General features: G+C 40.5%; 2 protein-coding genes across 7 annotated transcripts; one reads left to right on the forward strand and one right to left on the reverse strand.

The window, feature by feature from the left end:
• The first annotated feature begins 4903 nt into the window (after window positions 1-4903).
• hnrnpa3 (heterogeneous nuclear ribonucleoprotein A3) lies at window positions 4904-15945 on the forward strand. Of its 6 annotated transcripts, none has more exons than XM_080785052.1 (12): window positions 4904-4987; window positions 7302-7430; window positions 7618-7764; window positions 8940-9150; window positions 9862-9951; window positions 10070-10138; window positions 11472-11534; window positions 12603-12743; window positions 12880-13008; window positions 13136-13230; window positions 13331-13350; window positions 14661-15945. In XM_080785052.1, the coding sequence occupies exons 1-10, from the start codon at window positions 4982-4984 to the stop codon at window positions 13201-13203; spliced, it is 1053 nt and encodes a 350-aa protein (XP_080641178.1). In that variant the 5' UTR covers window positions 4904-4981; the 3' UTR covers window positions 13204-13230; window positions 13331-13350; window positions 14661-15945. The 6 variants fall into 6 exon arrangements, with proteins under 6 accessions (XP_080641178.1, XP_080641177.1, XP_080641179.1 ...); XM_080785051.1 differs by having other exon boundaries at window positions 13136-13221; window positions 13324-13350; XM_080785053.1 differs by lacking the exon at window positions 13331-13350 and having other exon boundaries at window positions 13136-13221.
• Window positions 15946-17020: 1075 nt separating this feature from the next.
• nfe2l2a (nfe2 like bZIP transcription factor 2a) lies at window positions 17021-24998 on the reverse strand. The gene is made up of 5 exons (XM_080785375.1): window positions 24811-24998; window positions 20894-21148; window positions 20512-20607; window positions 19632-19814; window positions 17021-18668 (listed from the first exon to the last, which is right to left on the reverse strand). The coding sequence occupies exons 1-5, from the start codon at window positions 24835-24837 to the stop codon at window positions 17412-17414; spliced, it is 1818 nt and encodes a 605-aa protein (XP_080641501.1). The 5' UTR covers window positions 24838-24998; the 3' UTR covers window positions 17021-17411.
• Window positions 24999-26190: the final 1192 nt, after the last annotated feature.

The following is a 26190-nucleotide window of genomic DNA, read 5'->3' on the forward strand; positions in this document are numbered from 1 at the left end:
AGGTTTTCTATAGATTTGCATCAAGTTGCAACTTTATGATATTTCTTAATGTTGATGTGATTCATTCAAGTTTCCAAAGGTTTCAATTAACGGTTTAGGCAGGTTCACATCTTCATTGTCAAGAATTATGCCAAACACAGCAGTCAGGTTAGATAAGTTAGTCACTGCATACTGTGCTAGTGTGTATAGCCAGATTTGCACAGTATAGCCAAATAAAAGGTCAGTTTCGTGCAGTAGACACATTGATTGGGCGCCACCTACCGTTCCATCAGTGTGAAACGGATCCGGTTGAGGGGGAGGCGGGGTGGGTGGGGGCTCAGGGTGGAGGCGTGGCAGTTCTAACCCTGCAGCACTGGATACATTTCAACAAAACCATGAACCTCAAATATTTTAAATGTGTTCACCTTTACATGAAGTGGATTCATTTTTTTTCCATTTTCAATAGTGCATTGTTTTCAATTATTGCCTGATTTCTTTCTTTCTTTCTTTCTTTCTTTTTAAGGGAAGACTGATCTTTCACTCCAGGGACAATTTCGACCCAGCAGCTTCCCGCTCACAAGGATTTACTGTACATGAAGGTTTTGCTGACAGGGTGATCCTCAATGCTTTGCTCTCAGATATATGGTAAACCATAATTTGGAGGTTTAGAATGGATATAAAACTTGTATTAATTATTTAATTATACCTCTAAGTGCTGCCTTTTAGTCCATACAAGGATGTCATCCTCGTCTGTCTCAGGGGATGGTTACATCATTCATTTGCCATTGCCAAAATTGCAGTGAATTGTGATTCTAGATCGTTTGTTACAAAGTACATCAGGGCAGAGGAAAGACTAATTAATTAGACTGATTAATGAGGAACATTATTTCATAACTTAAATGTAAGTTTCAACTCTTTAACATAAACTATTTTTGTGACGATGTTCTAACTGAGTTTACATTTAAATTACAGCACTGTCCCACACTGAAGCAAGCTTTTAAGGCTTCCTTCCTTCCTTACATCCAAAACTGTGAAAATGTATCCTACACTGATGTGATGGTCCAAGCTGAAACTTGAATGTGATGTGGGAAAATAATATTTTAGATTGAACGCAGATTTCCCAAACTACTAAAGTAGCCCCACCAGCACACAGAAATGTCCTTAGAGCGTAATATGTGGGGGATGTGATATATTGTTGTGTCAGGGGGCAGTTATGTTCAAAGACTTCAGGGTGTGATCAACAACCAAACATGTTGTCCAAAGGTTGGGGCAAGGAGATGTATACAGAGCATCCATCAAAGCTACATCTGCGCAAAGCTGATACTGTACACAGTAAAATCCTGTGTGTTCATTTTACTCAGTGTACACAAATGGACCCGAAAGGGTCAAGTTGTTTGTCTCAGCGTTAACGCTGAGGATTTTTCCCCCTTCAGTATAGCACTCACCCATGCCTGTTAATTTAACACTAATTTGGGCACTTAATGGGCAACACTATGATATGTTAAGAAAACATCATAGAGCTAACTTACGTTAGTGCTTGACTTACTGTACTTATGATTGGTGTGAAAGATCACAAAACAGCAAAAGCACAAGATGTAATTTAAACAACCAAGCTTGTTGTGGCAATTGCAGAGCAATCAAACTCAGAAATATGCAAGTTTGAATTAAAGCCAGATTCTAGAAGGCTTGAATTATTGTTACATGACCACATTATGTGTTGCAGTGCTTGTTTTGTCCTTTCTCGTGTTTATTCCCGAGGCAAACTTAGAGGATGAACATGACATTTGGACAAGGTCCCGTACCATCTGCTCCCTTCAAACAGCAATATGCAGGCTTTTGTAGGGACACATATGAAACATTGAGTTTCCCAATGAAAAATGCAAGACATATCCCTGGGCTTCTATTGGCAAATACTACATGTGAGGTTTTCATTTATCCATTCAGTGTCACAGATGTTGTTAAACTATTTCCAAAAGTATTATTTACATAAAATGTCACTGTTGCATGCCAAAATATCCACTTATCTCCAAAACTGGTTCCTAACAGTTTGCTAGTATTCCCCAGGTAAGAGTATGTTTTGAAGCAGAGATAATGTTCATTACATTTTGAAATAAATGCGGTGGAAATATAACTGCTTAAGTCAGTGACATGATTGACAGAGGAAATATGAATACAATATTTACTCATCTCATCTACTATATTTATCAATCCAACATAATCACAAAACAGTCACTAACAGTCCTTTGAATTTTAACTATAGATTGATAATAAATATGCATCGTTAATGGTGTCAGAAAAACATTTAACATTTTTATTAGAGTGATATTTTCTCACATAGCCTACTACTATAAAGGTAATGGCAGACATTGTCTATAAACCATAAAACAGTCATAAATGTTTAAGACGCTGGTCAGCTTCAACTGCAGATCATATCGTAAGTTATTAAAGTATACTTAGGAGCCATTATGATGGTGGTATATTCTTTTGTTAGGTTGGCATTATTATTTTGGACACACTGGGTGTGTACTGTATTTAGAGCAGGGGTTTTCAACCTTTTCATTTCAAGGCCCATTATTTATTCTGCATTTGAGCCACGGACCATACCACCATTTGATGAGATTTAGCGTCTCAGATCCAGCCAGGACTTAGAATGTTTTGTCGTCATGAGACTGTCCACAATTCCACAATCGACAATCCTATTGATGTGGTACCATTAGGAGAGACAACAGGCATTCATTGATCAAAATAACACTTCTTATTTGATGTTTAAAATAGTTTAGCTTTTGATGCATAAAATGTCATTTTACTCAAGAGTTAAAGATCTATATAAGGGTCCATTTGGTTATACCAACTGTCACTGGTGACCACTGGTTGAAAACCAGTGACTTAGAGGTCACAGGTGCAGTGATCAGGACAGGCTAGACACACAGGCAATGGGGGGCACACCGTTCCTACCAGCAGCCAGAGACAGACAGAAAGGACAGATTGATTGCAGCCGTCCATAGGTGCCCTTTGAGAGCAGTTTTGAAGGAGTCAAAGGATTCGCATGTCTTAATGACTGTTACTGGTAGGGCGTTCCACATTTTGGTGGAATAGGAGCGAAATTTAGTCCCTTGTTTGTGCCGAATCTGGGTTGCACATGGTTTGTTGAACTCCCTCTGGTGTTGTAGGTGTGGTTTTCGTTGACATTAAGGAAGTATTTAGACAGGTATATGGGTATCTTGGTGGTGTAGCGAATCTTGTGGACCAGACCCATTGCAAGATGCTCTACTCTGTCGTCAACCCTAAGCAATTCCAGCCTGTCAAAGTGGGCAGGGGTGAGCTGGGTTCGGGGAGTGTAGGAAGTAGTAGCCTGACCAGTTTGTTTGGAGCCTTGTTTTAAGGGCCTTAGAGGTGCTGTGGTACCAGGAGGTGCATGCATAGTCGAAGAAACCTTGTACGAGGGCTCCTGTTATGGTCTTCAAGGTGTTTTTGTTGACCGGTGAGGAGATCCTGTATAGGAATCCTGTTCTTTGGTTGACCTTTTTGATTACGTTGGTGGCCATTTTTATCACCGGAAAGATTTACCTCCAGGATGGAACCTACAGTAGGTAGGTAATTTCATTTTTTCGTGTGATAATATTGTCACCCACTCTAACCAAGAAAGAAGCCATCTGCCTTGCTGAGATTACTATTTGATCCAAATACAATCCAGTTTTTCCCAGGTGTAAGGATAGTTTGTTATCAGCGAGCCAGGTGCCTGGTGCAGATTCTACCGAGTTCAGAACTGAGGGCCTTTTCAACCTGCAGTTTGTTCCAGTCCAGCGGTGCTGAGTCATCTGCGAACAGGAACAAATTGCATGATGTGAATTGCTACACAATTATTGCTGTTATTGCAATTATTAGTGCTCAAACTTTATTCAACCAGTAAGACGCCTGAGGGCAAGAAGCGCGTGCAGCCGTGTCTGCACTGGAGCGTGTCTTGAGTGTACAGGGTGTGATGAGGTCAGATCAACATATGGAATGTCAGAACAGCTCCATGGTCAGCTTTCCCCATGTATGGGGATTTTGAGTGACGAACAACGCTCCATGTATGGGGATTTTGAGTGACGATAAACGCACAATTCCATAGTTAACTGCGACCTTCGGTCGCAATAAATACACCCAAACCGGAACAACGACGGGAAATCTATATGTTATGTTTCTGTGCGTACTACATAGGATCACTCTACCATACCTGTGAAGTAACGTACAAAGGAGACTATAGGAACTGGAAGATACTAATTTGCTGTTACAATACTGTAACAGTGACCTTCAAGGCTTCATATTTGAACGCACAGTGGTCCAAAGAACGTTAAATATTGTTTCTCATTGATTTTGTTATTCCTCCTGAATCCTCCAAATCATAACATGATCCTAAAATGTGACAAAGCAATGCATAACATATGTTATGCATTACAACATATGTTGTAATGTTATAATACGTACATAGGCTACATGTTATATTAATACATGATTAAATGTTATATTTAATTTATATTAAATATTAAATGTTCTACTGTCCAGGACATTTGGTAGTTACATCAGCCATTCAGTATCCCTTTGAAATGGAAAAATAGTCATTAGAGAGATAAGCAAAGAGTTATGGCATGGATTATTAATAAATGACGATACGATACAATATAATTTACTTAGAGGTTGTGTAGGCATATATGTACATTGTATTCTTCCATTCCTTGTTAATGAATTAGGCTAGCTGCCTGTAGGCCTATACACAGTGTACATCAACATGATATATTATTGCTTACTTGCTGATATTATTTTCAACCAGTAGATGACGCAAATTATCCCTTTCGACATTGTGTGTTTCGTGTGCGTGCGTGTGTGATTGTACTGTATTCAGTGTATTGTTAATAAAGATTTGTGTGTGTGGGGGGAATCCGTCGTTGTAGTGTCACGTGCTCACGTCACGTGATGGATTGGATTGTGTTCTGCGCCTGTCGACGAGTGGAGATTCTGCGAAATGGAGGTGATGTAGTCACGTATATTGTAACGTGAATGTTTATATTTTCAACGTAGTAACTGTAATAATGTAGTAATTACCGTTAAAGACTGAATTACTATGACCTGAAATACGCACATAAATAAATAGACATGTCTGTTATTGCAGAATGCATGAGTTGCAGCTTGTACACTATGATTATTTCGACGGCCTGGTATAGCAGAAATATTATAACTATGAGTAAAGCTATAGCTATAACCTACAGCCGCGTCACCGTGGTTTTGGTTGAATTTTAATTAAATGCATGAAAGTATACTTATTCAGCTTGTGTTGGCATGCAGGTCCAGTGGTGGGTTTTCTGTGTCAGTCAGCTGTCTGTCAACCATTCAGCGGCTAGGCTAACCGGCTTGCCGCCGCCTCAGCACAGCCTAGCGGTCCCTAGAATGGCCGCTGTGCCGCCCTTTGACACACATTATTGACATTTCTTAATTCATAATTATATTCCATAATTTACACAGCCATGACCCATGACCTCCCATGTAGTAGACCGCGCAGACACGTCTAACTAATTGCTAAGACGACGTTCAGCCCTCTCTAGTGTCACAATCATACACATACAGTAGGCCTATAAGGTTCTGGCTGAAAACTAGTTAAAATAAATCACCACTTTCCCACGAGTTTCAAACAGACCACATTGGTTAGCACATACGACAGTATGGGACCAGTATGGGTCCATTCGGTTAGTGTGTGGTTGTGTTGTAGTAGTGTAGTGTAGTGTAGTGTAGTGTAGTAGTAATGATGACACCAAGGAATGACCCTAGAGTTATGGGAATGACACCTGTCGATTGTTTTGCCCAGGTGTGTGTGGTTTATATACCTACGTATATCCATACTATGATCCCTAGCCATGGCTCTGTCCCTACCTAACCTTAACCTCACAAAAACGGTCACCTCTACAAGTGGCCATGCACCACGTGAGCTTCTAGATTTGCTATTTTTGCTGTAGGCCTACTAAAAAAAAGAAAAAAGCGACATTTCCTCCCAAATTATATTTTTTAATAAAATTGATTATCTTTCATAATCAATTAAATTAATTCGGTTGCATCCCTAAAATGTATACATTTTCCAAATGTCTGGGACAAAAGCACTGTGTTCAGTAGTAGCTTTGTGGTTAGCCCCTTTCGGCACCCTCTGTTACCTTTTCTGATTTTGGACGCGGTACCCTAGGGTCCCTGATAGCTTATTCCACTCCATAGGACGCAGATTTACCCACTCTCTCTTCACGGAGAGCCGTGGCGCCGCTTGAGTGTTGGTGAGATGTTACAAAGATGAATAGGAGACAACGGAAACGTGTGCGAAACAACATTAACCGCCGATGCCGTTAAGTATTTTGTATCGTTTTTTGAAATGTTGCTTCGCTGAACTCTCTCGTCTCTCTTCCTTGACTTCCTTATTGACTTCCCATTGTACCGCCTCCCAATCGGCGACTGGCTAGCTGCGTGTCCCTACGTTACTGCCTCGCACTGACCACCCTGCTCTGGTGCGGGAGGCGGTACAAGGGGAAGTCAATAAGGAAGTCAAGGAAGAGAGAGGAGAGAGAAGTTCAACGAAGCAAAATTAAAAATAAATTAAATACTTAATGGCATCAGCGGTTAATGCAGTTATCGCACACGTTTACGTTGTCTCCTATAGCTGTGTTATGCATCTTTGAAACATCTCACCAACACTCAAGCAGCACCACGGCTCTCCGTGAACAGAGAGTGAGTAAATCTGCGTCCTATGGAGAGTGGAATAAGCTATCAGGGACCCTAGGGTACCTAGGGTAACAGGGTAACAGCTACCTAGGGTAACAGAGGGTTCTGAAAGGGGCTACTTTGTGGACAGCGTTGCCCTCACTCACTGTGAGCTTGTAGATCGGCTATTTCCGGCCTATGATGGATAAGAATTAAGCATCTCTCGTGCAGTGGTCTACTACAAATTGATATTTAAGTGTTTAACCAATTAATCCCTGTTTAGCGACAATATTAATGGGCAATGTTGAAAGTGGTAATAGATCGGAGAGAAATAATTTATAGGTTTGATTGATTGATTGATTGATTGTTTTAAGTATTTATTAACAGATTGGAGAATTACAGTACATTTCAAGCACAACTCGATACAAAATTGTTCACTGTGGATTCTGGATGATACGACACCATAAAGCATTACACTTGTTTACAATAGGGTCCACCATGTTAAATTCATCGTAACGCATTGTAACTCAAGTAGCCTATTTGTGTAATGTGCTTGAAGCAAACTAACTCGCCATCAAAAAAGTTGTTTTCTCGTTTTCTTTCTGCAGGGCCGTGAACGTGAATGCAAAGAACCTGAACAGCTGAGGAAGCTGTTTATCGGAGGCCTGAGTTTTGAAACGACAGAGGAGAGTTTAAGGGCCCACTTTGAACAATGGGGGACGCTCACAGACTGTGTGGTATGTGTGGTGTTTTTCTAGATGGAAAAAACAAACACACTTTGTTGTATGATGCTGTTGTCTGCCAAAACAAACATTTCTCAACAGATGAATGGAAAAAACTATTCAGAAAAATTATAATTGCGTAAATGCGTAATATTGTGAGAAGCCCACCTACTCCTGTAACCGAGCATTCTGGTGTTTTCAGGTGATGCGAGATCCCAACAACAAGCGCTCAAGAGGTTTTGGCTTTGTCACATACTCCGCTGTACCGGAAGTGGACGAGGCCATGCTTGCAAGGCCTCATAAGGTGGATGGCCGTGTAGTTGAACCCAAGAGGGCTGTATCCAGAGAGGTAAACATGGTGAAATTAATATTATTAAACGGAAACATTACACAGTTTTTAAACCTAAATCATTATTTTTCCTGATGTGAGGATATCGATGATATGTTGTGGTAAGAAGACATACTGTACCATGGCTTCTGTGTATTTCCCTTCTCGCTAAATGTTGACATTGCGAAATGATGATGCCATCAGGGGGGCATACATTCCATATGCTCGATGACACTTAAAGGGACACTTCACCCTTTTTGCAAAAGAATATATGTTAATGATGTTTAGAAGAACACTTTCCTGGGGGTCTTTATGTGTGTAATATGTGGTTTTTAGATATTTTAGATTTTAGCAGTGAGCCCAGTGTCTCTGATATCATCGACACTGGGCTTACTTACTTTCTGGACTACATGTTGTCTCAGTAAGACAGCCCTCACCCTATCCACAAGGAGGAGCAGTGCACCAAAGCATTCTGGGAATTATAGTCCAGGAAGGAAGTGAGCCCAGTGTCGATGACATCAGAGACTCTGGGCTCACTGCTAAAATCTAAAATATCTAAAACCACATATTACACACATAAAGACCGCCAGGAAAGTGTTCTAAATCTTCTAAAAGTCATTAACACATATGTTTTTGCAAAAAGGGTGAAGTTTCCCTTTAAGTTGATGAGAATGTCAGAGCAGGGCCAGGGGTTTTCTATTGGTGGTCCATGGACCACTGGTGGTCCGTAAAGGTATTGGATGTGGTCTTCACCCACCACCACACCTGGTCCCCAGGTTGATTTGATGCCTTGGTGAGCATACAGACCCCCACAAGATGTAACTGTTTTTAGATCGTTTTGAAATTTGTCTTAGCTTTTTATTTGCAAACCTATGTATGTATTCTTTTCCTGATCTGATGTATTGTGATGTTTTTCTATATGATATTGTATTCCTTGACGACACTGAAAATGAGTTTATTTACTCAGTGTAATTTCGAGAATAAACAAAATGAATGAATGATTCTTATTCAGGGTGGTGGTCCTGGTTCACAATCAATCAAAAACTCCTGTCCTAGGGAAATACACAGAAGACAATATGGGTATTTTATATATGGGTAATTCTATATGATTACAATTATTATTATTATCAGAACAAAGGAATTTAGATTGAAACACTGTCTGTGCTGTGCTGCTCATTATGCCTTTTTTGTCTCAGGACTCCTCGAAGCCAGGCGCCCATCTGACAGTGAAGAAAATCTTTGTGGGTGGTATAAAGGAAGACACAGAGGAGTATCACATAAGAGACTACTTTGAGTCGTATGGAGGGATCGACTGCATTGACATCATGGAGGAACGATCCACCGGAAAAAAGAGAGGCTTTGCTTTCGTCACATTTGACGACCACGACACAGTGGACAAAATTGTTGGTATGTCATTCTTTATTGGCTCACTCACTCCCGACAGCGCCTTTTGACGCCTTTTTGCGTATGTACCCTGTTGCCGATGAAGCCTTATCATGCCTTTTTTTATATTAATTGATTACGGTACTCAACTGCGTCCAGTTTCCCCATGTAACACTACCATTCCGATCCGTTAAACCGGAAATGAAAAATTTGCTGGCTTATGCTTGCTGTGGTTCACAGCAACTTAAAACGTAAATATCTCGGAATCACTTTTCAGACCAAAAACAAAAGCTTCGTTTGCTTCTGGTGTATCTAAAGAATAGTATTTAGCTTACCAAAAGTATGTTTGGGGTGGATTAAATGACAATCGCGGGACATGTTAAATAGCGGATTTTACTTCCTGACTCAGCGGTTTCCGACCAACACGGCGGAGTACCGCTCATTGACAATGAATGCATGGCAACGAGAACCCTCCACCAGATGGCGCCATGGCGCTGGGTGAGTTAATAAAGGGAAACTTTGCTGTCATCTGGCAAATTGAATGTAGCCTGATGACTTGAACAACATCATAATTTCTTGGAGAAATGCACAAAAGATTTTCTGCCCAAGACTACTGATCTAACATTACAACAATGGGGTTTAGGATGAAAATCTTCAGTTTCCATTTTAGTTCATAGCCATGCTGGTGGTGATTAAACATTGTAAATCTAAATTGTTAACATTGTTTGTCACCAGCCCAGAAATATCACACAATCAACTCCCACAACTGCGAGGTGAGGAAAGCACTCTCGAAACAGGAAATGATGGCAGTGTCCAACCAGAGGAGTAAGCAGTCGATTTTAAGTTAACGTTATAGCTATTTAGCTATATATATTCTATGTATATTCTAAATCAGTGCCTCTCAAAGTTCCACTTTTAAATATAATTTTCCTCTATACTTCAGACAGTGGTGGAGGAGGTGGAAATTTCATGGGCAGAGGTGGCAATTATGGAGGTGGCAACTTTGGCCGAGGTGAGTACAATTTAAAGGACAACTTTCGGTTTTGTTCAACCAAGGTTCATGTTTTAGGTTGTTATTAGAAAAAGTTAAAGATTAGTGGGTTTTTTTCCCTTTCATTTGCTGATTTATTTCGTTTTAGCGATTTTAGCTATTTTTGACATGGGGCGGGGGCATTCGATTTCTTTATTATTATGTACTATATAGTCCTACTAGACGCCAGGAAATTACATCTGGCCACACACTGAATGTGAAGGGGGGTACTAGGGGGATGCCATACTGTGTGTCGTAGGCTCAATATGTCCGTTTTTCACCTCCCCCTTCACATTCAATAGATCCCGTGATCGTTTGTGGCCAGATGTAATTTTATGGGGTCTAGTAGGACTATAGTAAATTATACAAAAGTTGAATGGGATATCAATAAAAATTAAGTGAAAAAAAAAAGTTGAATGGGATAATATCTTGCACTTTATGCACTTAGATCCATGGTAGTTTTCAGATTAAAACAACAGGTCAAAGCTTTAAAGCTGCAATTCAGACCTTTTTTAAGTGTGAATAAATAAATCACTTTTATCTCCAATTCCTTGTCGCAGATGGCATTTCTTGCCAGCGCTGTAATCCTCCCGATCAGGTTTTATCTGCACTGATCGGTAGACAGGAAGTCGATGCGACAACACACACACACTAGTACGACGTTAGTCTCGCGTTACCAGACTGTTGCCTCTCGCAATTTCCAAATGCTTCATCATACAGTCTGGGCCAACGGAAGAGCTATCATGTGTAAGCGATAAAGCGGAAGTGGAGCCTCCTCGTCACTTCCGTTTCGTCTTTACAGTCGCGATTTCTCTACATAATTGTCTCTGTTGGTCGATCTACCGCACAGGAAACATTTTGACGACGCATGCGCACTGGCGCACCTGTTGTGTGCCCCCCTGTAAAAAATGCTGGTGGGAAATGTATTAAGAAATGTAGAGTGTTCAGGTAGGAACAACTTTCAGGCAATGATACTCCGAACCAGTATCATTGCCTGAAACCATGCTTTCTAGTTTCGGAAAGCCTGGTTCTCGTTTCGACCAGTGTGATCTGATCTAGAGACAGTTTTCCGTATCCGGTAATTAGCACACACATACTGTACATGCACACACACACACACCGTTTTCCGTATCTGCTTTAGACCCACACCGGATCAGCAACCTACAAAGCGAATTGATCCCACTCTACCCATGATTAAGTGGGCATTCCCACTCATCATAGCTCATTGGTAGACATTTCGGGAATCCCTGGAAGGACATGAATCCTATGGATTGCAGCTTTAACACATGATGAACCGCAAGCCTTTGTTTTCCAGGTGGGTATGGTGGTGGGCGAGGTGGTTATGGAGGTGATGGTTACGATGGCTACAGTGGCAACGGTGAGTTGTTGTTGTTGTTTTACCACTTTTATAATCAAAAGCTAGATCAGACATCAAATAAATTTCATAATGCTTTATTTTAAATCATCATGGACTAAATAATTTACCACTTTGCGTTGTTATTTTTGTTAGCTTGTACAATTTAGCTTTTTTTTTTAGATATATTTGTTGGGCTTTTCTGCCTTTAATGATAGGATATAGTGGAGATAGAGACAGGAAACGGGGAGAGAGACACTGGGAATGACACGCAGCATAGGTCGGCGAGATCGGGACTCGAACCCGCGACACGCTGTCAGGCATGCGCCTATGTGAGGTATGCGCCTGGTGATAGGCCAGCGGGCATCCCCATTTTAGGATTTATATTGATAGGTTGAAAGTAGATTGACAGGAAATGGGGGGGAAGACATGCAGCAAAGGCCGTCAGGCTGGCTCGGCAGCCTAGGTGCCCAGATGGTTGAGCTAACCGTCCGGGCCAATTTTGCATTTTCTAATCTATTCCTGCATCGTTTATCCTATGAATGTTTAGTTTCCGTATCATAGGATAGCTCACCCACAAAATTACTTTTTTTTCTTCCAATTACTCACCCCATAAAGCCTTGAATTCATGGAGATTGCTTTTGTTTTTGTCGCATTCCTGATCCAATATTTCAATATTTAATGAATTGAAGTAAATAGGAGGCCAAGCTTAAAAAGAGCAGTACTGCATTTTTAATTATTTGGTTATATGACAGTAGGGGTCCATACTGGATTACACCGAGTTGTTTTGGAGTTTACTTTATACATGATTTTAATATAGTTTTGCCATGGCCTCCTATTAACTCCAAATTATTAAATATTGGAATGCTGGATCAGTGTAATCTCTCAAGACAGATTCTGAAGGAAAGTGAACGGGCTGACATCCGGTCTCTCTCTACACAGGGAATTGGGTTCTGCCCCAGAGGCAAATTCAAAGGAAAGGATTTATTTTTTATTTTCATGCCGATGGGTTCCGAGATTGCAGGAATGTGACAAAAACATAAAAATAATTGTGGGTGAACTATACCTTATTAATGGTGTTGGTATGTCTAGACGGGAACTATGGTGGAGGTGGAGGTTACGGAGGAGGTCGTGGGGGCTACGGAGGTGGTGGTCCAGGATATGGGAACCAAGGTGGAGGATTTGGTGGTGGTGGAGGCAGTGGCTACAACGACTACAATGATGGAGGTCGCGGTAATGCTTGATTAATTGATGTGTTTTGCTGTAATAAAATAGTTGAATGTGATGATGTCTAGGATCAGATTTGGCAGAAGAAGTTTGAGGCGTGAAATGGTACACTGCCAGGACATCTAATGCTTGTGCCTTATAGGGAGCTTTGGCGGTGGAGGAGGGGGTGGAAATTACAATGATTTTGGGAACTACAGCAGTCAGCAGTCCAATTATGGCCCCATGAAGGGAAGCAACTTTGGTGGCAGAAGCTCGGATGGACCCTACGGAGGTGCGTTTTGTATGCTGATCTCTGGATGTCATGATGAATGCTAGGAAATTGCAGGTCTGCTACTGTGTGAATGATTTTTATAATAGTTAAAAAGAGTGATGAGTGTCATTTTCTGTCTGTAAAACAGGCGGCTATGGCTCTGGTGGCGGAAGTGGAGGAGGAGGAGGTAGCAGTTACGGCTCACGGCGATATTAAATTTGTGATGTCTTTTTGGTAAGTTCAGTTCTCCTTCACATTAATCTTAGTGGCACAGTACAGTGTGAGCACATAAAAGTGTAGAATAACTATTTGTTCTATCCTGTATCCATTCAACAGGCTTCAGTTCTTAGGAGAGGCGAGGAGGTGAGCAGAGGAGTTGTCAGGAAAGCTGCAGGTTACTTTGAGGCAGTCGTCTGAAAGCATTTTTAGAGGAACAAGTCAGACATGTAACTGCAGCTAAATGGGAGATGTTAATGAAAAAAAAGGACTGTACACATAAGTGTAGATGTTGCCCTTCTTTATTTGTGGTAGATGTTTTGCTACTTAAATATCTCTTCCTTTTGTGCTTCTGAAGTGTGTGTATTGTGCCTATGGTATCAGGTAAAAGAGAAACGTATTTAAAAAAAAAACCCTACGTTTTCAAAAACCTTTGTCTGCGATCAACATCGTTAAAAATAATAACATTAATTTCAGATTCTTTTTTATTATTTTTATTTATTTATAGTACAAAATCATCATTAATGGAATAGGCCCTACATTAGTGGAGCTAGAATGATCCATCAGATTATCAATTTTTATTTCAAGACGTTATGATTGCTGAATTGCAAGTGTCAAGTGTATTTTGATTTTGTATTTGAAGCATAGTATGCATTTCTTTAATAGAGTTAGTGTTAACAAATATACCCACCAAGCAGTCTGAACTAGAATTAAGGGAATGTTTCAATCTACATGTAAACAGCAAACAGAATTGTAGATGGTTCAAGCATTTTGAGGAGTAGAAAAAGACCGAATAAAGTTGTATAGTAAAGTGCCATGAGGTTCAGTGCATCATTCGTTCAGAAAATCAAAACAGACAAAACAAAACATGTTAATTGTTTTGTTGCCTGCTCGTTGTTACGATGAAGATTAGCAAATCAGCTCCTCCAGAACAATTTTGGATTACATTTTAAAGATTTGTTTTTTACCTGGCTCAAAACGAGGGAGTTTTGGGTAGACCTAGGGCAAGGGCCCACACACCACCTATGCCAGTGTTGAGCGAGTAGGATTATGACAGCTGCCAGCTCCAGCAGTTGTGCCCTCAGCGTCGATAGTGTGGAAGATTGCAGATGACTGTCAGACAGGACCTCTTCAGCCCCAGCACAGTGGACCAGTCAGCATATTCTTGAGAGAGAACAGAGGAGGGAGCACCAAGCACATCGGCCGTGGAAGAAAGCTTGCAGTGTCATACCTGGTAGTGAGCATCAAACTTTTTTTCAAGGCTAGCTAAACCTTCGCTGCTAGCGAAGAAAGACTAGTTCCTGGACATATTGGAGATCCCGTTGAGTCAGAGATACTGCAGTTAACCCACAAATACTAGATGTCAGACGTAACAGGAGAGAAGGGAGTGAGTATTTTCACAAAAGATTCTTAAGAAGATGGAGCAGGTAAGAGTAACCACTTTGTTTGATTTGCAGATTGGGAAAGAGGCATTCTCTTCTTGCTGAAAATCTGTTAAGACCTGATAACATGGAAGTTTCTGGATGGGTAAGACTTTGTTTTTCAACATACTTTACAGGCTGCTCAGATTTTAGCCCTCCACTGTGCATGGAGGAGATGTGATCTTTTTAAGTAGGGATGTTCTTTAAAGCTAGACTGAGCAGAATGATTTGCTGTATGTTCTTTTTGATTGATTGATTTATTAACAGTTTGCAGAATTACAGTACATTTCAAGTACAAGTCCATACAAAAACTGTTAACTGAGTGGACGACACCATAAAGCATTACACTTGTTTACAATAGAGCCCACCATCTTCAATTAATCAAAACATTTAGAGACGTACGTTTGGTGGGTATCTGAAATAAAAGTGACTTGATGAAAACACTACAGGCTTCCCATATCTTATGGAAAACGTACAGATAAAAGCTTCCAGGATAGGAAATGACATGATATGATATGTTGGGTGGAAAAAAACAATCCCTTCTCAATATCGTCATTAGCAACAACCTGCCCTAGAAGTTAGAATATTTATGTTCCTTATCTACCTCCATATCATGTTTAATTTGGAATAAAATAGATAATTCATTTACCAAAGACTAGTTTACAAAAACGTTTTCCTGAGATTTATTTAAGAGTGGGAACCCTCAACCCTGCACTATTGCTAAATAATCTATGGTAGTTAATAGTGGTGTGTATTTTTGTATTAGTTCTTTATCAACCCATTTAAACCGGGAAAGCATCAGTGTCATTTTAGACTAACGACTTTAACCATATTTTATTCTTTGGCTATTCAAAAATGGCAGATCTACAAGATCTTGTAGATTTGCTATTTTTGAAGAAAAGAAATCCCTGGAACATAACATTTGAGATGGGGGGGATATATGTTCTCAATCTCAATAGCATCAAATACATATTGTGGGTGGTCCTTGACATGGAAAAACTTTGAGCACCATTGATATAGAAACAAGTTTTAAAAAGACAAACTGTTAGGAAGTGGCTTCAGGTCTAAATGTGTTAAATATGTACAGTAGTGTAAACATTTATTTTTGCCATGTTTTATATAGATTTGACCAGATTTGTATATTTTGTTGAGACATCCCAGGACATATGAGAACAGCAAAAATAACTGTGGTGCTGTTTAATTTGCTGTAGGATAGTATTTCTATAGGAAAAATGGGGCTTTGGCTCCAGACTTGTTTGCGTGAACTCCTTATTAACAGAAAATGATTGCGTATAAATTGCTGGTGTTCTTAAATAAAACGTATCCCACAAAGCGAGTGGTTCATTTATTATGGAAAACTACTTGTAGATGTTTTTTAAAAGGGCATATTGTAGGTTCATCAACTGTATGCCAAATGTTATTGGATCAGGAGGATTATATTTAACTAAAGTACTACACATTCGTTTTCTTTCGATGAAAAGAAAAGTTTCATTTTTTTTAAATTACTTGGAACACCAGGTATTATACAAGTCCTCATGGTTTGCTGTTTACCTCAACTTCTTTTTGGTTTGAGAACAGCAGATGGGCTTGGTGTTCAAAGGTAGCATTTGTGTGTGTGTGAAAGTGCATGAAGAGCAAATAGTGATTGTGCAGGGCTTTGCTTTTGAATGGGTTTGTCCATGAGCTATTGTGAAGTTGTCATGCATGATTCACATGGAGTGTATTGCACATAGGCATAGCTGAACCATTGTGTTTGCTGTTGTGCAACATAATGAATGCAGTGGGTGTGATTTCCTTGGAGGGAATAAATGTTATAGGGTTTACTGGGGGTTTATAGTATTACAACGGGTGCAGTACTTAGTTTGGTTAGACCAGTCATACAACCTATCTCAAACCCTCACCTCTCACGGGGCAGCACCTTAACTCTCTCCCAACCCTTAACGCCCCCCCTCACCAACCTTAATCCAGTCGCTTTAACGCACCCCTCACCAACCTTAATCCAGTTGTTTTAACGCACCCTCACCAACCTTATGTCTAACCAAAGGATGCCTCCCGTTACGACTAATTGGACATGTTAGGTTTAGTGCACTGTATAAACTCGACTCGATTCAGTTAAATTGAAAATGTCTTGAGATTATAGCTCAAAGTGGTGGTGGTGATTGAGAAATGTGCTAAAGCTTGGAATGTTGCTATTTTTGTCTCAGATTCTGTGTAGGATTGCATTGTACGTGTCTATTTTACCAGCCACATGGTATAGTGGCTGAAACAAAAAAAAGAAGCACATGGTAAGTTATGTAACCATTCCTCAAACCTTATGTCCATCTGGCATCAATCTACAAGCTGTGGCTGGCTACACTAAATCACACAATGTACAGTACACAGAAAAGGAGACAAAATGGCTATATGAATAGTTTATTGAAAAGCACAAGTCAGGATTTAAAAAAAGACGGGAGCAAATCAAAATATAAAGTTTATAAAACGATAAGTAACAGTGATTGAAACAAAAATCATTAGCATACTAAAACACACACATATATATATATATATACTGTACAATATATTTTCTCAATCTCAATAGCAAATAATGTTTATTTACAAACAATATTGGTAAAAGAATCTCTGGGCATATTAGAAAGCAGTACAAAAGTAAAATATCAAAAATATTACAAGATTAAAGAGGAGTAAGCAAAAACTATATAATAGTTCTGCTGATCTATTACGCTTAAAGCCGAGCTACTACAAAGTTATTGCATAGTATTGTTACTATGATGATAATGCAGTACCATATTATAAAGTAGATAAGTGCTTGTCTTTCGTCTTGATGAGTGTCTTTTTTATGCGAGGGACTAGGAAGACGCTGCCATCTCGGGTCTGTTGGAGGGAGTAGTCTGACGGCGAGTAGGGTTTCCCCTCCTCATCTGTTAGCATGCTGAACACCTCCAGGTACAGAGTGTTGAGCTGCTGTTTCATCTCCCGCAAGCTGCTGTGATTCTGTCTCTTTTCCTTCAGAAGGCGCTCCTTCTCCTCCTTCAAGGAGTCTAGGTCGTACTCAAGCCCCACAATGTTTTCCATCTTGCGTTTGCGGCAGTTCTGGGCAGCTACTTTGTTCTTCCCGCGGCGGCGGATGTCTCGGACCAGCGCCAGCTGGGCCTCATTGAGTTGGTGCTTAGACATCATCTCGTTAAAGTCGTCCACAGGCAGGTTGATAATCATGTCCACAGTGAACGGTATTTGGAGGGCCTTGGCCCTCTGTTCGTCTCTGGAGAGACGCATCTCGGACCGTCTCTTCTGCTTGTCTTTGGTGAATGGAGCTTGGCTGTGGTCAGTCTCCTCTACCAGCTCCGTCTTGTAATGTTTGGGATTCTTTTCCTGCCCCTCGTTCAGCAGTCCTGTTGAGTTGGAAGCATTGGGCTGGTATCCATCAGGTTGGAAATTCAAGGAGAACATCTCTGAATAGTCAGATTCAGCACTCCCGGGACTGAAGTCTATTTCGTCCATATCTGAGTCATTGTAGCCATAGGAACCATCATCATATATAGATTTCTCTGGGGAACTCGGAATAGGGCTTGTATTCAGCGAGATTCCAGAATCGGAATCTGGCAATTCTGACGTACTTTCCTGTTTGCAACCATTGTAATCTAATGTATCTCCAGGTGAGAGGTTGTGTATGTCTGGTTTAAAAGGAGGCTTGTTTGGTATAGCAGCCAAAGCTTTGCCTCCATTCCCCTCAAGGGCATTGCTTTCCTCTGTATTTGGAGTGGGGTTGGGGCAAAGTAGTATGTCGCAGAAAGCTTCTCCATTCAAGTTTAATTGCGGAGCTTTTGTGGTCATCTGACTGAGGTGATTGGGTGGGGTAACATTAGAGAAGGTCCCTTCAAATGTATTAATATATTCAGGGGGGCAAACATCTATTGTGCTTGACCTCACATTTGTGAGATTAGACAGTGGGTAAAAATTGTAGTTTGGATCCTGCTCTTCAGGGCTGCTTGTAGGAAGATATGTTGTCGTCTCCAGTGCATCTTCCATTTGCATGTTAATGCAATGCTAGAAAGAAAAGAAATAATTAAAACAAAGGACATAAACCAATGTACAGTAGTTATAACAGTTCTGATGCCAGCCTGTCAAAGGTACTGTGTGGTTGAAGACACATACATTCTACAGTATAACCACACTTGTCATGAATGGAAGTGACAAAAGGTCAAAAGTGGGTTAATGTATATATGCAATAAGTATTAATGCAAGTAGTTTCTGGAATGTAATCTAACCACAGTGACAGGATACACAGGGTCATGTACAGGTTATTTTGCTTAGTCTCTCTAAGTAAGGCATCAGCATGCTGTTACTCTTGGACATGACTCTTCCAACTGTAATGATGGCGAAATACAACTCGGAAATGAAGGATGATGATCAGAAATGTATAAAGATGAGAGCTCAACACCAGTAAATCTGGCACATAATGTGCCCCCTCAGCAGGACCCTGGGGATGTCTCTCAATTAGCCTACCCTGCAGTAGTAACCGATGGAGTCTGTCATCCTCTGAATTTGTGACGACTTTATGAAACAGAAACCGGTTTTTGTCATTTGCTAATAACACAGCAAACCCCTGCATATTAATTTAGAGTTAAATTTACACTGTGTAAATCATTTTTCATGTAGTAATCATTTTTCTTTGTCAAATTCAAATGATTATAGACTTGCCTTTCTAGGACCATCACGTTACAACAGTGATCTTTGGTTTCTCCTCAACCCCTACAACACATTTTTGACTATCCACTCCTACTCTGATGATGTCAAAAGCTATCTCAAGGTTGTGCCAGGCAAGGCTACTTGAACTATGCTGGCTAATCCCAGATATGAAACCTAATTACTGGGTGCACTGTGTGTCTGTATATGAGAGACCTCATTCACACATCAGGGGAAGGCAAACAACAGTTGAGTTTGTCCTGTAATGTCTGGCCCCTGCCATTGAGGTTAAAAAGCATTGCGCCATTGAGGCTGGTATTATACCTGCAGTTCAGGTAGGGACAAAAGCTCCATCCAGGCCTGCTCCAAATCTGGGGGGGTCCTCTGTGACAGGACGGGCGATGAAGAGAGGGGCCCCTGCTGCAACGTCGGCTGCTCTGGGGACATCATGATCTGGCTGCTGTTGGGGTTTGGAGCTACGGTGGTGTCCAGGCAAGGAGAGGTGTTCTGCAAACACACCGGAATAGACTTTTAGTCACGGCATACCATAGAAGAATCATACTTAAAGGACAACTTTAGTTTTTTTCAACCAAGGTTCATGTTTTAGTTTGTTATTAGATAAAGTAAAAGATGAGTGTTAATCTTTTTTCATTTGCTGCTTTCTTTCGTTTTAGGGAATTTAGCTGTTTTTGACAGGGGGGCGGGGGCATTCGAGCATGGGTCTAAATATGTATTTTTAACACAATTTTATGGTGATTTCTTTTTTTATGGTTTACTATAGTCCTAATAAACGTCAGGAAATTACATCTGGCCACAGAAGATCACAGGATCTACTGAATGTGAAGGTAGCCTACTGGGGGAAGGCTTATACTGTGTGTATAGGCTCAATATGTAGGTTTGTCACATTCAATAGATCCTGTGATCTTTTGTGGCCAGATGTAATTTCCTGGCGTTTATTAGGACTATAGTAAACCATAAAAAAATAAATCACCATAAAATTGTGTTAAAAAATACATATTTAGCCCCATGCTCGAATGCCCCCGCCCCCCTGTCAAAAACTGCTAAAATCCCTAAAACGAAAGAAAGCAGCAAATGAAAGAAAATTAACACTCACCTTTTAGTTTCTCTAATAACAACCTAAAACATGAACCTTGGTTGAAAAGAACTAAAGTTGTCCTTTAAGGTGTAATGTCAATGTCCTTACCTCTGTTTCTTCTACCAGGGGAAATGTCTCTGCAAGCAATTGCATACATTCATCAAAGGACATGGCTTCGCCATCCCCTTCTGTGAAGCTGACATTCTGCAATAGAGGATATTTGAGTTAAGTTAATGGTATCGTATACTGTATAGGTAACCCTATGCATACAAATAAATCATCTACCTAACCCGTCTTCCATAAAACTCATGGAGTTTCTAAAGAGCTTAACACGGCAATGCAAAACTACAGACCCACCTGTTTCCCTAATTACACAGGGTGATGCGATTACCTATGCTACCACAGAGCTACACCCAATCAAGTGAGGTGGGTGGGGAGTGGCCCAGTGCTGACATACATGACTAATGATGGCCAAGTGCAGGACAGGTACCTCTAGAGGTGTGGTTGACAGTGGCGGGTCACTGGATGGAGGGCGCCGTATGTATTCGCCTGTCTCTTCGTCCAGCTGTAGCTGTGCCATCAGGGCCTTCTCTTGCTCCCTGAGCAGCTGCAGTCTTTTCTCCTCCTCCAGCTCACGCTGTCTCTGCAACTCGTGCTCCTTCTGCCGGTGGCTGTAGTCAAACACCTCTCGTCTGGCTCCCAGGTCAACGTCCTGCCTCCACAGGATGTCAATCAGCTCCATGCCCTGGAAAAGACACAGAAAATGAGACAGGGTTTGGAGCATCACATGCTGCTGCAGCCACACTATCCTGCAGTGAGAATGTGATCGCTCCTGGAACAAGAGTGTCCCTGCTGTGAAGCTTGGCTACTGCACCTGCCACACCCTATCCCTTGGTATCTATTCTTTGACGACAATGCTGGGCATTAATGTCATGAGGAAGACGCCACGTGAATAATAGATGTACTTCTCTGTTTCCTATCTCACCATCACACACCAGGAAGAGACGTGCCTTCTCACACACTTGTTACTGTTTCTGAGCAAAGGGAATTGAATGATTATTCATATACGCGCAGTAGAGTGACACTAACCAGTTAATTTATTTGTCACATTTAAAACCTCCAATGGAGTGTATTCGTCAGTTCCTTACTCAAAGTGTGTACGCTTATCAGACACACCAAAAGTCTGACATGCTTGCGGTTAGGTTAGGGTTTGGGGTAGGATTAATGACTGATTAATGACTGTCGGACTGTTAGTATGTCGGAACTTATACCTGTAACCATTCAAGTCCTCATATGATCTGCATTTGAACAAGTTTCTGAAGTTGGTGAGTTTTCAGTGTAGTGTGTAGTTTCCACTGGTCCAACATATAGCCTACACTGGAAACTCAAATGATTCATGTTTTGCAATGTAATACTGCATTTCATAACCCAATTTATCTTTCATACAACTACAAACAAATCTGAAATATCTACAAGAGTTAATAAAAACAAATGAGTTAATACTAGGATCAAACGCTTCACGTTACTACTCCCACTCATACTATTTATGTGATATGATGACTTACAACAAAGCATAACTGCAGTGGGAATATGTTAATATAATTTCCTGTCATAACACTTGTTCACTGAAAGCTGCGGTGTCTTTTAAGACAGGAATGTCCAAAGATAAACAGTGCTATACTCTCTCCCTTGGGCCTCTTAACGTTCATGACGCAAACCGTATGGAGGAAACCTTCCTCACGGGCCCTTGGAGATTGCATAAACCCTGCATATTAGGTCACAAGAAAACCTCTGACCATGTGACAGTTTATTGTAGGGACTTGGAGGGCTGCACAATTAATCGAGTATAATAAAATAAATTATGTAATGTTAAAAAATGGTGATTAATAAATGTTATTTGGTCAGCTGTTGCACCTTGACCCTGTCTCCTTATCATTACACAATAGTAACCAGAACATTGTACACCCATCTTCCCATCCATGATACAGATACACAGATACAGAATAAATCAGAGGCCAGTAGAGACCATTTTACCAAAGATGACAATAAGCACAATGAGCGACATTGTCTTAAGATTTTTTTTTAAACAAATGAATGACCACCAATGATCCTCATTACCAATCATAATTACGTACAATTAAGTACAAAATAATGAGTATTATTATTTTAGCCATTATCGTGCAGCCCTGGTTTATTACTTAGATTTGGTTAAGTAAGAGAAAAAATGCAATATAGGCTAAGTACTACTGTATTGCTGCCAAGTCACATGAGCAGAGTGGAGGAAGTAGGACAAAAGAAAATCCAAAAGCAGAACAAATTACAAGAACAGGATGTGAAATTGGGGTGATGTAGGCTACTGTAAAGTACTAGTCTTATCAACATTAGTATGGAGCCAAAGAATATACCGTTACTGGATATACAGTAAGACTCAGAAAGCCTATATGACTAGTTTTGAAAAAGCAACACGTTTTGGTAAACATTCACACAGCCATACTTATTTAAAGGCATGGTTATCAGAGAAGTTGTTACTGCAACAGCGGCAGAGCAAAATAAGAAGCCACTAACCCTCTTTACCTCAGTATTGCATCAGAGGCTGTATCAGTCCCAGGACCACTATAGGATTAAACGTCCCTATGGCTGTTTACTGTAAATCATACTCACCGGGTGAGAGGTAAGACTACAACCAGACATTATGGCTGCCGAAGGTATGAGGAAGTGGTCTATAATGTCTTAAGGAGCTGGATAAATGCACCTCTTGAGGTCAGCCCTGTTTTCTACATTGAAAACCCACACTGTGTCCATTGGTCACAGCTCACAAGCTCATCTCACAAGTCATACGAGGGACCTTGAAAACAATGCATTCCCAAAGAAGACAGTTCCCAGTTATGTAAGGAAAGTTTCATTGAGCCCCTTGTTGTTGTAAACTTCATACTTGTTAGGGGTCTGTTTTGAGAGGGAGTGTGTAATAATGGTGTTATGTTTATAACTGTAGAATTGCAAAGAAAAAAAATGCTAAATTCACTAGGTCTATTGCTGATACTAAAAACAAGGTACGTAGGACTACTACGTATTGTTTTAAGACACTGAACTGACTATGAAAGCAGGTGTCTGTCTGTGACAACTGACAAGTTCAACTGGTAAGAGAACAAGGAAACTGTCTTGTGAAAATACCTTCCAGTTTCCTGGACGCCACATTTAGGCAAAGTAAACAACGAGTACACATACAGGATTTACAGGATGAAAAAAATATAATTGTTTAAAAAGAAATGTTGGCACGTCATAGAAATTAAAATAGTAAAGACTTGAGACTTGTCACTCATGAAACAGGCCAAACATACTTCTCTGAGAGATTCTAATCTGGTTTTGTAGACTGGGTTGTTCATTTACCTGACCCTTCAGAAAAACACAAGGGCATCTGAAAGGGTTCAGGGAGTAGTTTATTATACATCCATTCATCAGAATTCAGAGGACATCCACCCTTAACCAAGGATGATGAAATAGGCTACCTCACATGTTCAAGTTCAAGAACAATCCCGAACAATCTAAATCAACTTTTATATGAACTATGTCAAAACAGACTAAATAAAACTGTTGAAAATGTATTTTGAAGTATGAAAACACTCTAGCCCAGCCTATATTAAAGCAAGATTACAGCCTTAAAAAACGACATCACATCCTTTCTGGAATCACGTGATTAAAGAAAGATGAGTTTTCACAAATACACTAGTGTTTTTTTCCTTCTATCTAATAATGCGCTTTCGGGAGGAAGACAGCATACGGTGGGCCCTCTGGACTAGGCTATATAACAACAAATCGTTCAGAATGGATCAAAGGTGGCCTGAACAAGTGAACAGACACGGTCACGTGAAGGGGGGGGTGTTGACGGACAACATGCCCAGACAAGAGAAAGCTTTGAAAGCACAAGATGTTTACTAACTAACTAGGCTAAATTACATTGATCCATTATAATGCTTTTATATCAGATAGTGTATCATTACATATCCAGAAATCAAACTTGACAGTTACGAAGTTTCCCCCCCCCCTACCGGGTAAAGTAAACCCGACAGTCCAGTCTTCAATGACTTGCAGAATTGAACGTAAGATCATAAGATGGACATTAACAGTTCTTTTGAAAATAATTTATAGCCTATCATATGATCTACGTCAGACTAGGCCTAATTATGTTTTGTAATAGCGTAAAGTTACGCAGCATCCGGACTATGCACTAGTAGGCTATGCTAGTATATCAAATATGCCCCAAATATAACAAAAAGTTTATCTGGCCTATATGTATATGTCGTACGTAGAAATCTCTCTAATTCGATTATTTATTATCAACAACCAATATAAAACATCCGACATATATCAAATGTTATTCACATTAAATAAGAGATTATAAAGACTTACCTGTTGATGTATTGTAATTTCCATCATTGTGGAGATCTGTTCTCACGGAGAGAAACGCTCTATGATAAAAAAAAATATTTGTATTCCTCAGTTCCACGTGAATTAATCGTGATCACTCTAAAAGCAAGAAGTCCAGCCAGCGGAACAACGTTTGGCGATGAGAGAAATATTCCTTCTAATCTCTATTGAAAATGACGGAAAACCCCAAGCAGCATGATGGCCCTGCCCACAAGTTGCGGCAGCCAGTCAAGCGCTCACTTGAAGAACAGCGCTGGGATCGTCCCCTTCAACGTCCTATGAGGCGATAAGGGCTGTGCGTGCACGCGTAGTCCACTAGGCTGGGCTGTGCCTGTGACTGAATCGTATCAGATCACAAACACAAAAAGTTGCTAAACAAGACATGTATTAATTCATAGGCATATAGACATAGTTTTAGATGTAGGATATTTATTTATAAAAAATCACACCCGTGTGAAATGAGGGGCGCTCTTATCTTACAATATCGAGGAGGGAATTGTAACTCGTTGCTATGATTAGGTGATGATGATTAGGTAATGATGATGTAAAACAAACGGTGACAAAACAAACATTCAATTCTCTTTATTGTTAATGGCGTTTTTAAAACAAACATTGAACTAAAAACAAACATTAAACCTGCATACCCCTCAGAAATGTGTATACAGGCCTACACTAGGCCCACACTACACAGGAATAAACCAGCAGTATTGAGGTATTGAGACCTAAATTGAGACCCACTTAACCCCTTGCTTTTCGGTTTTTAATACAGCTAGTTAGGTTGATCGATGATGTGCTATAGGCCTATGCTTAGCTAATAGCTACGTAGGCTACATGGGCATATAGCCTATCTGTGCATCAAAATGTCGAGATAGTTCTGCACTGCAGTGCACTACACAATTTTGTCTGGTGTATAGCGACTCCCTCTGGTTGCCATGACTCGACATGGAGACTGTCTGGGGCCCTGGGGCCCCAATGTCCCGCACAGATCATGTTAGCCTGCATGTGTGGAGACCATAGGCATAGGGTGGGTGGGGAGACGCATCAGTACGACCCGATCTGCGTCACAGTCACAGACAGACATTAATGGAAAAAATGTAAATAGAGGCTTTGGTTTTAAATAGACCACATTATGTGTTTTAAAATACGTTTATGACTAAAATAGACCCCCCCCCAACAGCGCTCTGTTCGATTAGTCTGCTCTGAATTCACATGGCCTCTCGATCGTGTCGATATGATAGGACTGCATGCAATATATGGTTGATGGTTCTATATAATACCAAACATTCTCGCACCTCGGCGTAAACAAGAAGTTGAATTGCGTTATAATGAAGTAGCATTTGAAAGATGTCGAGGTAATAACTT

Source organism: Protomyctophum bolini (assembly GCF_963924005.1).
Source record: "Protomyctophum bolini genome assembly, chromosome: 16".
Taxonomy (NCBI): Eukaryota; Metazoa; Chordata; class Actinopteri; order Myctophiformes; family Myctophidae; genus Protomyctophum; species Protomyctophum bolini.